The sequence below is a fragment of the Abrus precatorius genome, unplaced genomic scaffold, assembly GCF_003935025.1.
Source record: "Abrus precatorius isolate BTA unplaced genomic scaffold, Abrus_2018 Scaffold3, whole genome shotgun sequence".
Classification (NCBI taxonomy): Eukaryota; Viridiplantae; Streptophyta; class Magnoliopsida; order Fabales; family Fabaceae; genus Abrus; species Abrus precatorius.
This window is the reverse complement of record NW_020874373.1, coordinates 24,850,171-24,866,479: the sequence shown is the minus strand read 5'-3', so window position 1 is coordinate 24,866,479 and position 16,309 is coordinate 24,850,171. Positions and strand designations below refer to the sequence as shown.

The following is a 16,309-nucleotide window of genomic DNA, read 5'->3' as shown; positions in this document are numbered from 1 at the left end:
TTTTTGTAGAAGTTTTACAACGTGAGTCTTAAACTTGGATCAGTGCGATTGTTTAACACTGATACCTGATGTATCTGGTCTGCCAAATCTAGAAGAATTATCATTTGAACTGTGTCAGAATTTAATTGCAATAGATGACTCGGTAGGGTTGCTGAGTAAACTTAGAAGTCTTGAGAACTGGTTTTTGTGAGAAGCTTATGAAATGTCCACCCCTCAAGTTAACCTCCCTTGAATACCTGGACCTTCATGACTGTTCTAGTCTTGAATATTTTCCAGAAATATTAGGTATATAACAAAGCTTGATTTCTTGGGAGGCGTTGGCTCTTGCATGAAGCAAGTGCCACATTCCATTGAAAATCTTACACGGCTAGCATTGAAATTTTCATGATGCCAGAGTTGACTCGTGTCACTATGGTGGGAAACAAAACGGAGTGTGAGATACACCTAAAAGAGGACGATTACAAAGGTGAAGAAAAAGCAAGTTCAATGCTGTCACTTGAATTGTTGCAAGCGACTTCGAGAAATTAGAGGGATTCCGGCGAACTTAGAACATTTCTCTGCAGCAGAATGTGAATCCTTGAGTTTCTCACAGAGAAGCATGTAGAGGGAAATGGGATCAACTCTTCCGATTCCTTGTATTTGTATGCCAACAAAGATTTATGTACATTATGTCCCATCATTTTTATACTAAATATTTTATTATCACTTAATACACTTTTAGAAAATCAGGCCATCTAGTTGTATTAATATTTAAATAAACAAATAAATAACCTTGACTTAGCTTTATATTCTTATTTCATTTGTTTAGTCATTGTAATTTTAGAGTAACAAAAAACATTCTTTGCATTCTATTTATGACAATATTATATTATGTATAGCAACAGAATTAATTGAGCAGGTATCATAATATCCTTCAAATATCTCACATTATATTACGTGTTATCACAAACGACTTAGATTTTAAAGCCTAGGTGCATGTCACAACAAACCTCTTCAAATCGTATATATTTATTAGTTTAGTAGCAATGCATAAATATTCTATTTTGGGATAAATATATATAATTTAATAATTAAAAACAAAATTTTATAATTTTGTAAATAAATATATATCAAATAAAATTATTTCAAATAATAAATTTTAAAAATATTTTAACTTAACTATATAATTATGAATATTATATATCAAAGTGATTAAGATTTAAAAAATTAAATAAATTTAGAATATAGTTGTTTTAAAATAATACTTTTATGGTATAATGTCAAAAAAAAATTAATTAGATGTCAATAATCAATATATATTAATAATTATAAATTTAAGAAATAAGACTCTTAAAAGTAAAGTCCAAATTCAAATAAAAAAAATTTAAAATAATTTTATAAGTATAAAATAGATATTTATGAAAAATTTAAATAAGATAATAAAGAAAAGTTAAGTAATAATTTTAATCTTTAAAATTTAGAAAATAATTAAAAAATATATGAATAAAGAGTAAAATCATTACAACAAGATAAAATGTAATTTAATGAAAGTAATTCTGTTAATGCTTCACTTCTCAAATAATAAACTTTTATTTATAATATAAAAGTTACTTGTTACAAGCTCTTTAAAATTTTTATTATATGCACTACATAAAGTAAAGAAAAAAGTACATCAAAGCAAACTAATATTAATATTAAATGAGTAAAAAATTTACAAATAATAAAGGTTTTAATTTAATTTTACAACCCTAGATAATAAAGAGAATTATATTTTATTTTGCTTGTTTCAATTTATATTTATTTTTTATATTTTATATTTTATTGCACTGAAACTTTATTTAAATATTTAATAATGTAATATATGTTTAGCTTAATTATATTTTTAGTTCCTATAAATATTGAACATTTTACGATAAATTCTTATAAATTTTTTTATTAGGATTTAGTTTATGAAAAGTTAAGAAATTAGGTTTAATCTTTACCGTCAATTCCTTTTTGTTAAGTGCTGAGGTGACTGACGGACTATCAGTTCAACACTCTTAAATGATGTATCATGTCACATGGCACCATGTAGAAGTATTGACGGAAAGAAGTTGATGGCAGGGACTAAATTGTAATTTATTAACTTTTCAAGGATTAAATTCTAAAAAAAAAAAATTATAAAAACTTATCGCAAAATATCTTATATTTATAGGGACAAAAAATATAATTAAACCTATATGTTAATACTAACATTTAAATATAAATTTAACTTTCATTAATGTTCAATCTGTCAATTTTAATTTGTCATACTTTTACTAATTAAGGGTTAAAATATTTTAGATTTGGTTGATTATATAAGTTAAATAGTTGATTTTTTTTTTGAAAATTTAAATAATTATGTGATTTACTATTACTTTTTTATATATAAATTAATTTTTTTTTTATTATTACAGAGGCTAAAGCATAAATAATAAAAAATTACAATATTTTTCTAGGAGAACAAATCTCATAATTATTCTCTTTAAGGATAAAAAACATGGAATCTCAAAGAGAATATAAGAAAACTAATTCTAAGCCAACTTTATGTCCTAAATTTGCAAGATGTTTAACAAATTTGTTAGCCTTTCTAGAAATATGGACTAACGACAATTCATAATTTAGGTTTATCTTTTTTTTGTTCCACCAATGTTAAATAATAGTGAAATGGTTCACAAGATTTCTTGATTAGATTGATAACAACTAAAGAGTTTATTTCTTTAATAACCTTTCATGAGTAAAGGGTTGCATGAACTCTCAAACCATGCAAAAGGCTCAATATTTCAACTTTTAGAATAGTTTAACTATCCAAAATTCAATAAAATCCTTGCACAAAATGACTACTTGCATTTATGATAGTAGTTCAACAAGTTGCTCTACCAAAAACTAGAAGTAAAGAACTATTAAATCATTGTTGCACCATTTAAGATTGAAGCTCATTAATGGAACATTAGCTTCCTTTTAATCTAATTAATGTAAATAATAGTATGTTGATGTAAGTTTGAGTAAAGTTCAAAGTTTCAATAAACTAAATGATTTTTATCCTTCTAAATTAACCAAATAGATATCCAACGAAAGTTCTTCAAGAGTATTTGACCAATCTCATAAGATTAATTGACCAAAGTCATGGAACTATCAAAAAGATTAAAATTTAACCAAAAAGTTACAACTTTGCTAAAAAACTACATTAAGGTTCCTAATCATTAATATTGTTCCAAAATTCTTTCACATGAATGGATATTGTCTTTAAGGTTATGCATAATAGATTCAGGAGCATCATTATAGTAAGGGTAAATGTCAAAGTCAACAAAATCTCTACGCTTCATTTATAGATTAGTTAGGAGTTAACCATGAGCAACTCTCCAAATAAATATTTTTATTCTTTACAGATCCTTTTAATTTTCAAAGTCTAAACAAACAAAAGAATTATTAGACTGATCCAACATAGTTAAGGATTCATATTGTAATTTCAATGAAAAAAATTTCATTTGGAGATGAAGATCATCTTCATCATTTGGTCTTGGAGGAATGATGCAAGCATTGTCATTAGAAATTGAAATAGGAAGGTTATCATTCAAAGATTCCCAATCCCAAGTATCATTCTTAACAAAAGAATTCACAGTAAAATTTTGACTACCAATATTAGTGACCCAAATATCTTCCTAAAATCTAACTGAACTCCCATTACCAATTACTCATGCAACATTGTTCTTAACAAAATCTAATATTTAAACCAAACTACCTCAAATATTAGAAGTTTTGGCCATCTAGCTTATTAACAATAGGAATAGGAATATTAGACACTCCACAATTATATTTTTTATTTAGAACTCTAGCCTATAAGGCTTAAGGTTACAAAATTAGTTGCCAACTAAGCTTGATCACATAAGCTAATTTAGTCACTCTAAGAATCTAAATCAAAGACGATAATAAGACTTAGGCTCATAAAGTTCTTTTTCTTAATAGCGCTACCTCAAATAAAGCTTATGCACAATTTCTCTATTTTATCTAAAATTGTAGTCAGGACACAAGCTAGGGCAAGAGTCACTCTAACAACAATAGATAAACTACTATTCCTCAAACATAAGAGTTTATTTCTCACCTTGTCAATAAGAAAAGAAAATGAATTGTAGGAAGGTTAAGAGTTTGTCATAGGCACTACCAAATACATGCACACATTATCCTTGGGCTTAATTTCAAGGCTTAAAGATTAAAATAATGCAATTATAAAAAATAATTATTAAAATAATGTAAAAAAGAAAATAATTCCCTGTCTGGGGCGTTTTTTGGCCACATCAGCTATAATTTCGTATAAAAGTCAGACGAAACAAGTTTTGATTAATTTTTATTTGATCATTTCGTATTAAAGATAGACAAAATACGGGGAGCAGAACACGTGGCAGTAGTTTCATATAAGGATGAGACGAAAAGGGTTAAATATTTTGAAATAAAGTTTCCCGCCAGAGGACACGTGGCCCAATCAACGTGTTTCGTCTCTGCGTTAGACGAAAGCATCTTTTCGTCTGACGCAGAGACGAAACACGTTGATTGGGCCACGTGTCCTTTGGCAGGAGGTCACCGACGCTCCTCCTTCATTTCTCCTCTTCCGTTTCGAGAACTCCCGCAAACCTCCATTGTTGACGATCTGGACCTTCGGTGAGGTTATTTTTTATCATTTTAGAGTGAGTTTTGAGTGTGATTAGTGATACATTGCACAAAACTGTCCAGATCGATTGAGTTTGGAGTGATTTGTGGTGTTGTTGTTCTGAAACTTTGAGAAAGTTGGGAGAACGGAGAATAGGAGGTCGTTGGCAGAGAGACGTTACGGTCCAGTGGAGTTGTTGCCGTGTGGAGTTGTTGCTGTCGTTGAGAACCCACTGTCGCCGGAAAACGTACTGTCCGCCCCTGCCGCTGTCCCCCACCCCCTCTCCATCAATCCAGGTTTTTCAATTTCTGAAAAAATTTTAAATTTTATATTTATTAATAATAGTAAAAGGTTGAATAAAATTTTATTACAGTAATATTAGATTAAAAATTAGAGTAATATTAGATTAAAAATTTGTAGATATATCAACATAATCAGAATTTGTATAATTAAATTTTGACAATAATATTAATAAAAAAATTAGAGTTTACACTTAGAATAATTAGAATTTGAAGTAAAAAATTTTAAAAATTGTAAAAAATAATTAAAAATCAAATAATAAATAGTTAAATAAAATTGAAAATAGAAAAATATAAAATAGTTGTATGGTTGATTAATTATATAAGAAATAATAAATAGAAAAAAGTGTAACAAAATTATAACATAAATTATGTTTTTTAAATTAAATAACATTTAAGAATATAAATTAAAAGATTGATTTATGATTAATGAACAGATAATTACAAAAATGTTAAGAAGGTAAAAATTGAGAGCATTAAAATTAAGCATATACATTTATATAAAAAGATTATAGTAGCAAAAATTTGAGTTTATTAAATAATTAAAAAAAATAAAATATATTTATTTATGGTTAATTATGGTTTATGGTGAAAATTATTGGAGTAATATTAAATAATTGAAAATAAATAATTAGAATTATATAAGTTTATTTATGATAAAATAATAAGTGTATATATTGAATTTAAATTTTAGAGTAATACTAATAAGATGAAATTAAGTTATTAATTATAAAAAATTATAATCTTGGTAGAAAAAATAAATTTAGTAATGTAATTTAAGTTATTAGAGTGATATTAAATAATATAGAATAAATAATTATAATAATAATTATGTAATATTATTTATGATTAAATTATAAATTTATTTATTGAATTTTTAATTTAGATCGATATTAATAAGATGAGATTAAGTAATTATAATTAAATTATTTAATCTTTAATGAAATAAGAACTTTAGTTAGGTAATTTAAGTTATGGGGTCATATTTGTTCGTTGAGAAAAAAGAATTATAATTATAATTATGTAATATTATCTATGATTCATCCTAGTCACCAAATATTCTTACAATCGCCTTTTATTTTGCCTTCCAAGCTTTTTTGTATGAAATTTTATATCCAAATTGAGTTGTCATCTTTTCTTGAATTAGACTTATAGGCAATGATGGTTCAAGATTAACCATACCTACACAAAACAAAAATAAAAATTGGTAAGTATCTTTACAGAGAAAATACATCACGAAATCAGAGATTATTCAAAACTTACCAATTATGCATGAAGAAATCAAATCTGAATCTAGTTTGGTATGGTCTTGAGATATTGTAGAGTTGAGACATTTATGCTTACCCCCACACCTTGTTATTTTCCACTTCACTGAATTTTTTAGCAATGATGCTCTTATTCTTCATGGGCAACCATTGTTATGGTTTAAACACTTCACATGTAACTTTATTGGTTTTGAGTCAACAACAAAATAATTATGATGTATTCTCATTGCATGTTGTTTTAAGACATTTTTAACTTCATCTTTTGAGTTAAATAACAAACCCACATATAACGAATCTCCAATAACCCATGAATTATCTTCACTAATTTCTTCTGCTTCAATTTCTTCGTCTAGGTGGTCCCAATTAATATATTTGTAGTGTGGACTTACATTCCAAAAAGGTATTTCACCTACAGCTACATTTAAACATACAATATTCATCATTAAAATAAAATAAACAATTTAATTAATTTACTTTTTAAATCTTACCTCCAACATTTTCTTGTTGTAAATTTAAGTTTGAATCAAAATCACCATCAATGTCTGTATCTGACGAGCTGTCTAAAGGAATATGTCCTTCATCAATATCATTTGTCTCATCATCATTATTGACTTCATCATCTTCATCTTCATAACTGCATAAATCTCCACATCTTTCAAAATACAAACACTTATTCAATATATGTTGTCACTAAAAAAATTTAAAAATAAATTATAACAATATAATTTATACCTTCTGTAACATTTATATTGACCATTTCCATAAGGTTAGGCGGTGACATTGATAAGCTTAAGTCCAACATATTCGACCCACCTCTTGAACTTTTACCAAATGCAATATCCACATATAATTCAATAAGACTTGTAATACTTTGTTGTTGATACGCACTAATCATACAATCAATATCGTCATTATCATATATATCCAATGCATTGTATTGTTTAGCGCTTGAATCAACCATAAAACGAAAAATTATTCTAGATATGACATGATTATTACTAAGATTCAATTTGTCATGAATCTTTTTCTTTAAATTCATATAACTTATCCCTCTTCTTATCTTTATCATTTTTTTGTTACCTTCAAATTTCACACCTTCGTTTCCAACAATAATTTTTCCATTCCAATATACAATAATAATAATCTCATTCATCCTGCATTTATAAAACAAAACATATCAATAATTATTTACAATTATACTTATTTATATAAATAATTTATTTGTAACACAAACATATTATTATTTTTCACATCATTTTTATATTATAAAAAATGTTATATCTTTAATACATATTCAATTTATATATAATAAAATATTCACAATAAATATAACATTATTTTTTTAATTAAACAAATTTATATTAAATATCTACTAAACTTTTATATTTTTTTTATAATTATCTTAAATATTAAATTTTAATTTTAATATACACAATAATATATTTATTAAATCTTCATAAATTTTAACTATCTCTATTTATAATAATTAAAAATTTTTAATAACTAAAATATTAAAAAAAGTTTTGAAATATTAAAAATTTTTAATAACTATCTCTATTTACAACCTCAAAAATTTGCTTTCAATCTTCAAACTGCAGGAATAGCTTTCAATTTGAGATTTAGATATATCCCTTTCAATTTCACGACCCACCTTTCAAATTTTCATGCTGATTTTGACCCAGATTTCAAACATCATATATAGGAAATTTTGGCTGGATAAAAGGGTGCAGCAAAAATGAAAGGACCGCGGGATAAAAGGGCTTTCGTCTGAGATATAGGCGAAATGACATCTTTTCATCCTGACAGGAGGCGAAATGAGTCCCTTTTTCGTCTTGTTTGTGGACGAAATTATAAGATTCAAACACGTGTTCAAATCCTATACTTTCGTCCTGGATTGAGACGAATTTCTAGTATTAAGACACCTGTCCTTCGTTTCGCCTCTGACAGATACGAATTGAGTGATGGGTGTCAACATATAACGTATTTCGTCCCTATTTTAGGCGAAATGATTAAATTTAAACTAAAAAAAAATTATTTTCATCTGATTGGTATACGAAATACATGCTGACGTGGCAAAAAAAAAAACCCCAGACAAGAAATAAGTTTTAATTTTGTTTTAATTTGATTATTATTTTTTAAAAAAGCTTTATTTTAATCATTAAGCCTAATTTCAAGCATATTCATAATATAATAAAAGGATTGACTCTTGACATTTCCTTTATTGATTTTTGACCCAAACACTTGCAAAAATCAATGAGAATATAAAACTAATAGTAACTTGATTTCAAATTCACTTAAACCACTAAAATTAAGTCATCCACAAACATTAGATGAGATATTTTATGCTCATTACAGCCAAACATAAAAGGTTCTCGTTTAACCAAATTATTTGCATCATTAATAATATAAAAAGTCTATTAGTATATAAAACAAAGATATAAGGAGATATAAGATCTATGTGACGAATTCCTTGAAGGAAAGAACTTGATAGAAGGTCTACCATACTAGCTTATACTCATAGAAGAAGATGATATACAATGGTTTATAATATTAATTAATTTATAATCAAGCCTTGCATAATGGAGTAACTTAGTCACAAAGTTTAAATGAAGATTATCATAAGCTTTTTTTAAATCAATTTTCAGAATCATATAACTCATTTTACCTTTTAAATTATTGAAGGAATAAACTAACTCCTAAAAAATAACATTTTAAGAGTCAGTTTTCTCAAAATAAAATTATACTAAAAAGGACTTCTCCTTATTTATATGTCCTTTTGTTGGGTTGACATATTATTAACTAGGCTATTGCCTATTGGGCTAAACCTTAGCCCAAACATTTGGAAACCTATCTTATCGAATCCCAGCTTAAATAATTGCTCTTTTATGTTTTGAAAAATAATAAAGTTCTTTGCCACCTTACTTTATTTGTTTATTTTTTGAAACATAACCCGTTTTACTCATCATAATGGTAACTTGCCACATTTTCATTAATTTCTTCCTTAACAACCTTAATAAATTCCCCTCTTTCTTTTAACCATGTTACTCATATCTTTATTTGATGTTCTGTAAAACTTATCTTTTTTCCTTTTGCATTATAGCCTCATCACCTTTTCTTGATGTAGAGCTTTCCTATGGAGATGCCACTTTTGAATCAAATCCTAACGGTTCTCAAACTAAATTGACTTCTCATTCTATGTTATTTGATATTTGTCTTCAATTATCCATTCCTTAGTTTGAGCTGTTAAATGCATCAAGTCGTTGGGTGCTCAACATTCCTTCTCTTGAATGCAACTTCAACCCAACCTATTCTCCAGGAAATAACTTATTCTCTGTCAAGCCAACAAGTACTCTCTTTTTAGACATGCAGGTTCACCTTTCTTATTCGATAATACAAAATCCTTCTTCACTCATGGGCCTTTCCTTGCTTTGCTCTCATTTAATTCATTAAGAATTTTCTCGATTGCCCTTATGTTTCATATCACATGTCTCTTTAATGGGTGAATGAGTAGATTGGGTTGCATATATTTTTTCTCCTGATCTGAATTTGGTTACCATCTTAGAGTGAGTAGGCATCGCAGAGGCTATCAGTGCATCTCTTGGACTTTTGACTATAATCCAATCTCTTTTGCTCTCATAGATTTACAATACATCCCTAACCTTGTCTTGCTAGTTCTCTCATGTCTTCTCTCAAAGTGTCAAGTTATGTAATACGCATCTAACTGATATGGATCATAAGGCATGTACTCAACCATACCAAACTGATGCATGACTTGATCGGGTTGATGTTACTCACACACCTAGAAACATATAAGTGATACTATAGCTCTCTACAAATCCATATCCTCACGATATATTGCAAGCAACAAATTAATCAAATAAATTGTATATGGTTGCCATACAATTTGCATTTCATCAACAAATATTAACCCTTATCAATATTAAACTGAATAACAAACATCAATGATAATAATAATATTATGTATACCAAAAATTAAAATAATGCCTCCTTATGACTTAGGTAATCAAATTTATATATATAATAATGAAGGTTCTTCTTTTCCTTCCTATAACCCTAGTTTGATAAGCACATGCAAAAAATGTTACAAAAATAACCATTATATGAGAAATAAATGGCAAATCATAGTATATTAACCAACCAATGCAAAGTCAAATGCGTACAATGCTTCAAAACATGCAAAAGATTGCCTTATGTGTGTGTGTGATTACCCGAAGCTAATTAGGAGAACCTATCTCATTACCACATGACAATCAATGCAGTAAGGCCTCTTATACTAGTCTGATCAATATTGGAGGTGATGCAATGTAACATCCTTATTTTATTCAAAACAATAAGAAAATAAGTTCAGAATTAAGAAGAAAAAATTTAGTTAAATCCATTTACCATTCGAATATAACAAGTGGAATTATAAAATATTTGGTTTATTTTGCTCAACTTACAAAAACTTAAATGACAAAGTAATAAGAATTAAACCAATTTTAAGAGGAAACATCAAAATAACATTAATATACATTGTTCTTATAATGTACAAGATGTTGACATTTGTAAAATATACATAAAAATACATTAGGACTCATTTACAACATTTACAAAATACAAAATATAACAAATCTTAATGAGCAGTCTATCCACCAAAAAGACTAATAAAGATACTAGTTATCTCCATGCCAACTCTCGATCGCCTCAATGTTGTCGAAATCGAGATCATCATCTAATTCTAGATATCGATCGCTTGAGTTTGCAGTGGCCTGTCTACCAGTAATTCACTCAAAATTCCATCGAGACGGGCTTCCGAGGTAGTCATGATCATGATATGTGAACAGGTAGGCACAATTGCTGGGATTCTAACTGTATCATGATAAAGGTACATACACAAGATATGGTAGATTCTATTGTTTACAGAAAAATAAAAAAGTACACTAGGATAGTTTCATTTCTAGCATAATATAGTTACGAGGTACATTGTCCACATATAAGGCCAACTTAAAATAGCAAAATCTATGTACTTGTTAAATACATAGTTTACCCTATACTGTACAAAACTATCTATAAGCCTAATGCTCTCTCTGGGTACTGTCATTACCAAGCATAAGTTCACAATTAAGTCAACAATACAAATAAGGATATACAACAAACCATCATGCAACGAGATCATTAATTATTCAGCTTATAATATTTTCTGTCTATTAACACTCAGAATTATCATTTCATACTTTCATTGCCCCTGGGATCCCTTAAGGTCTTCCTTAGCATAGATAGTTGCTGGATAAACGCAGCTACACGAATACAACGTGTGCCAACCGACCCTTTTTAGCAAAAGCATGGTCAAGAGTTTAAGTTAGAAAGAAAGTGTGAGGCTCGTGATGCTCTTACTCTTATTTGTTACGCACAATTCAAAAAGAGCATCCACCACCCTCTTTTTCCCAAAATTTCTCAATCACCTCCATCTTTCACACTCCTAGTGTACCTGTGAACTATCCATACTTGTCCTTATCATATTCCTTCCTCATTTCACTTCTCTTTCCATATTTTCCATTTCATTTCTACATTTCTCATTATGGATTTATTCTTCTTATTATTTGCTGTAACCTGAGCTCATTATTGGTATCCTATCATATTATTCATCTTTTCATTTCTCAATTTTATTTAAGTTCATTACTACGTCACGTATAAATTAATCATTGCTAAGGGTTGGTCACCTTTAGACTCAATCCAAAACATACATGCATATATACTCGAAACAAAAATCATACACATCATCAAACACCACAAAACATGCTTTAAACATAACAAAAACATGTTCTCATCCAACATATACTCAAAATCATGCATTTCAACACAGTATTTTTGTGAACACAAATATATCACTTTCTTAGTAATAAAATAAAGCTCTCCTTACTTTGAAATAAAAGTTTAGTGAAGGGTTTTTGAGGGATCTTGATAAAAAAACTAGGTTCTTCCAAAATATCATAAGAGATCCTATTTAGAGGAGGAAAAATAGGAAAATAACTAAAGAAATGGAGAACTAAGTTTCAAGATCTTACCAAATAGCAAGAAGAGCAAACTTCCAAGCTTAGATCAAAGAAAAGTTGGAGCTTTTTAAGGATTTGCTGAGAAAATAAGGAGAGAGGTCAGAGAGAACGTAGAAGGGTTGTAACTTGGATAATAATCCAAGTTTTTCAACTTAGAAACCCTGAAATACCCTTCAACTCGTGACATTCTCGCTACAACGAAACCTTCTCTTGCTGCAGTGAAAAAACCAGACAAAATTACACTTTGCTATTTTTCATTCTAACTATAGCGAGAGCTCCCTGCTACAGTAAGAGTATCCTCGCTACAGCGAGAGAGCGTTATAGAGTTTGATTTTAGACGCTCATTTCTTGCTACAGCGAGACACATTTTGCTATAGCGAGAAATCCTGCAATTCATACACCTAAAACTCTCCTAATTTCAAGTAACAAGTATTAATAATTATTGTACAAAATAAAATTAATAAATAATAAAAATAGGAGTGTTACATGCAAAACTCTCAATAACTGACGATCCCTAACAATATTGACCAGTAACAACAATCCACAACTCCAAAAGAATAGAAATGTCCTATAGAATAATTGTACACTCTCTAAGAAGCAGGTAGAATATATGCGTCTCTAGTCTCCATCTTCAAATACAATAACACTCATATGTAATAAAAATTTATATAATTTCCTAACATCAAAATGAAATAACACTCATAATTAGTAACAATGTAATAAATTGTTTATTAATTTCATAACAATTACTAATCACAATATTTGTTATTATTTTTTAGGATTTTTTAATAAATAATAATAATAATAATAAAATTATATTATATTTATATAATAACTCCCTGTAATAACATTAATTCTACTAAATTTTTTATCAACTATTTCAATTTACATTATAATTATTTTATTAGTATAAATACTTTTTTCATTTATATTTTTTAATAAATACTCCAAGATTTTGTAATTTACTTATAAATAAATTTTATATGATTTATTACTATTGACCATGGAGAGGGGCATTAACACGTTATCGTTTTTCTCTAACAAGTTATGTTTAAATTAAAAACAAAACTTGTTTCAATTGCACCACGTGTCACACTTGTCTCCATTCAAATTTGAATTTTTTTTAAAGAAATTACTATTTTATCTATGGTGCAGACAAAATTTAATAAGTTTTGATATGTGCCATAATCTCTTAGTTTCGTATTTTTTGCAAAAAAATTTAATTAAAAGAACAAGTTCCGTCCCTCACATGGAAGAAGAAACTGACGATGTAGTCAAAAGATTCCAGGAAATTATTTTAAAAAATATTATTTTAATAATTTAGTTTTAAAAAATAAAAGCCCAATGAATTGGTGTTGTAATGTTCCAGGCATGATTTCATTTTCATCAACTATTCATAGGAACGAACCTAAAACTTTTATCACCGGTCAGACCAAATAAAAGATTTTCAAACTCAAAGCATTGATACAAAAAAATCAATATCAAGAAAAAAGAACAGTTCCCCATGGCTCTGTGCCGAAAGCATAAGGTCCAGTTTACCATAATATTGATAAGGAAAACATCACTAACATAAGATATTTCTTCTTCCTTCTGCTTCTCCATTACAAACTGCAACCAAACAATCTAAACGATTTCACAATACCTTATATTCACATTCGTGGAGAACAACTAACTCTCTGAAATCCCCAGATTCCAGTGAGAAGTGAATATTAGAAAAATCAGAGGAAATTACAGAACCTACAAAATCTGCTTTAAATCATAGATAATGGATATGATAGAGGAAAAACATGCTACCATTCTGCTCATTTATATACTATAACCATTCTCTTATCCACAATACACTTGGCTTGGTTGGTCAGTGTTCAAGCGTCATGCAAGTTGCTTGCACAGGTGTCGATCACAGTGCTTGATTAGCCGTTTGGATTCATCCTTCCTAAAAGACTCATGTTTTGTAATGCTAATTTCATGTTTTACTCATTAACACCCTTCAGTCGTGTATTTGTGTCTTCACCAAATTTGGCCAGAAATTAAATTCTAAGATGACATGCTTTAATCTTTCTAATAAGAAAAGGTTGTAACCACTGCTCTACACTCATTGCTATCAAAGGACAAAAAGGTCCCTTTTGAGCATACGAGCTCACATTACTTCGTGGTTTTATGAGATAGAAAAGAAACACAAGAAAACAAAACGAAATAAAAAATGACAAACTTTACAACCACTTGAAATTCAACATGGCAATTGCCAGAGAATGCATACACTGCAACTCAAGTGAAGTAGCAAACTTTTTTACGGTTAATAAATAAAAAGGGTGGTTAATTTGATAAACGAAACAAGTCAATATTCCTGGAGGTACCAATGAAAAAAAAAACATCAAGGAATTACTTGCTACTTGCTACTGTTCAAATCTTATCTGCTATCATATAAATTGAACTTTACAAGTTGAAGAACTCCCAGTGCACAAGGCTAGTGCTGTTATTTTAAGCGTCTCCTTCTTCCATGGAGATACACCAGTATAACAGCAAATTCTCATGGTATTAAAAAATCTTGCATACATCGTAATATATCTGGCAATTGAAAGTCAGCTTCTATACCGTAATAATTATTAAGAGAACATGTTCTAAGGTGCAATGATAGGCATTCAGGAACAGGTTGTGGATCATGTGGCCCATCTTCATGTTCATCAGATGTAAGGTAGTCTGGAATTTTCTTCTGTCAAAAAATATGCGCAAAATAAGATAAACACAAACAACCGAAGAAAAGGTCAAAGTAGATATAATCCATAAAGGCTTGAACTCATCAAACCGTGTCAACGGCAAGACTTCGAAGCTTAGGACAATGCTTGAGCACTTCTACCACCTTATGCAAATAAGCACGATCCTTATCTATGAAGAGAACCATGTGTGTTAAATTGTGAAACACGGGAATGTCTTCGTAACGGACGACAAAAGAGGCCGCCTATTAGTTGCAACAGAACGAGGTTAGAGAATTCGTTTCACTTACAGCACGGAAACAAAAATGTGTTAGTTTGAATATTTCTAGGATGGAGATAACTATATAAAATTCATATAAAAATAAATTAATAAATATTTAATTTCATTGAATTTTATATTACTTGAGCAATAATTATATGCACCTTAGATGTAATGTCAATATTTAAATAAAGATATGATATAAAATAAAGCAGAAGCGGCATTAGTACCCAGTCAACTTGGAGAAACTGAACATTACTGGTTACTGTCAAAGGAACCTCAAGTTGAACGACTTTAGCGGTGAGCAAATTGAGCAAGGTTTTAAACTCTGCTCCCAGTGAATGGTTACGAAAAGATACACCCTGCACTTCCAAATCCTCAACATTTGTGCAGGCGGAAAGAAACTCCGCAAATTGTGTGAGGTAAGGTTAACAGCCGTAAAAGTTGGAAACGAACAACACACCAATTGGAGAACGACAAGGGTTCTGCAGTTGAGTATGGAACAGGGCAAGTTGACGCTTTTACCCGTATGCCGAGGAAAACATAGGTCGAGCTGTTCAACTCGTCGTTGACACGCAGCATCAACCCATGTTTTAAAATTGTTAGCATTGGCACTGCAAAGAGAATAATGGCAACACTTGAATCGGAATGTTTGGATGGGTTGGTGCACATTTCGGGACAGGAAAACTGAGTACACCGATTGAACAAAGAGGGGATAAGTGGTGATTCCATAACTGCAATCGTCGAAATCGAGAGTGGTAATTGAACGCCAGATAGGGTTCCACCGCTTGGAAAGGACGCTTGTTTTAACGGCGTGGTTGGTCGGCAGAAAAGAGAGAATGTGGCAGAGGATTTCGTCTGGTAAAGTGCTTATTATATCCTTCTGCCTCTTCTGGTACATTTTCGCTGCTCAGAGGATGAAGGCAGTACCAATGCCGATCAAATCAAGAATTTGGATAAAATATTAAGGTAACTTCCCGGCATTCTCTCGCACTTAGAACAGGGTTAATAATTTATTTAAAAAAAATATAAATATTTATAATCTTTAAAATATTATAAAATAACAAGGTTAATTTAGTA

The 16,309-nt window shown here is 29.2% G+C and overlaps 1 protein-coding gene across 1 annotated transcript; it reads right to left on the bottom strand.

Annotated features, from left to right (window-relative positions):
• Positions 1–492: 492 nt before the first annotated feature.
• Positions 493–16,130, bottom strand: LOC113862373 (F-box protein At1g60400-like). The gene is made up of 7 exons (XM_027495462.1): positions 15,693–16,130; positions 15,460–15,591; positions 15,063–15,215; positions 14,813–14,969; positions 13,933–14,005; positions 6,740–6,840; positions 493–632 (listed from the first exon to the last, which is right to left on the bottom strand). Exons 1-7 carry the CDS (start codon positions 16,128–16,130, stop codon positions 493–495), a joined length of 1,194 nt encoding a protein of 397 aa, XP_027351263.1.
• Positions 16,131–16,309: the final 179 nt, after the last annotated feature.

What these genes read in the sequence shown, in the direction of transcription:
- LOC113862373 (XM_027495462.1), bottom strand. Translation starts at nt 16,130, where the DNA reads ATGTACCAGAAGAGGCAGAAGGATATAATAAGCACTTTACCAGACGAA. An exon ending in CCCTTGTCGTTCTCCAATTG is followed by an intron (nt 15,592 to 15,692) that starts GTGTGTTGTTCG and finishes TTGGAAGTGCAG; the next exon opens with GGTGTATCTTTTCGTAACCA. An exon ending in AGTTTCTCCAAGTTGACTGG is followed by an intron (nt 15,216 to 15,459) that starts GTACTAATGCCG and finishes TGCAACTAATAG; the next exon opens with GCGGCCTCTTTTGTCGTCCG.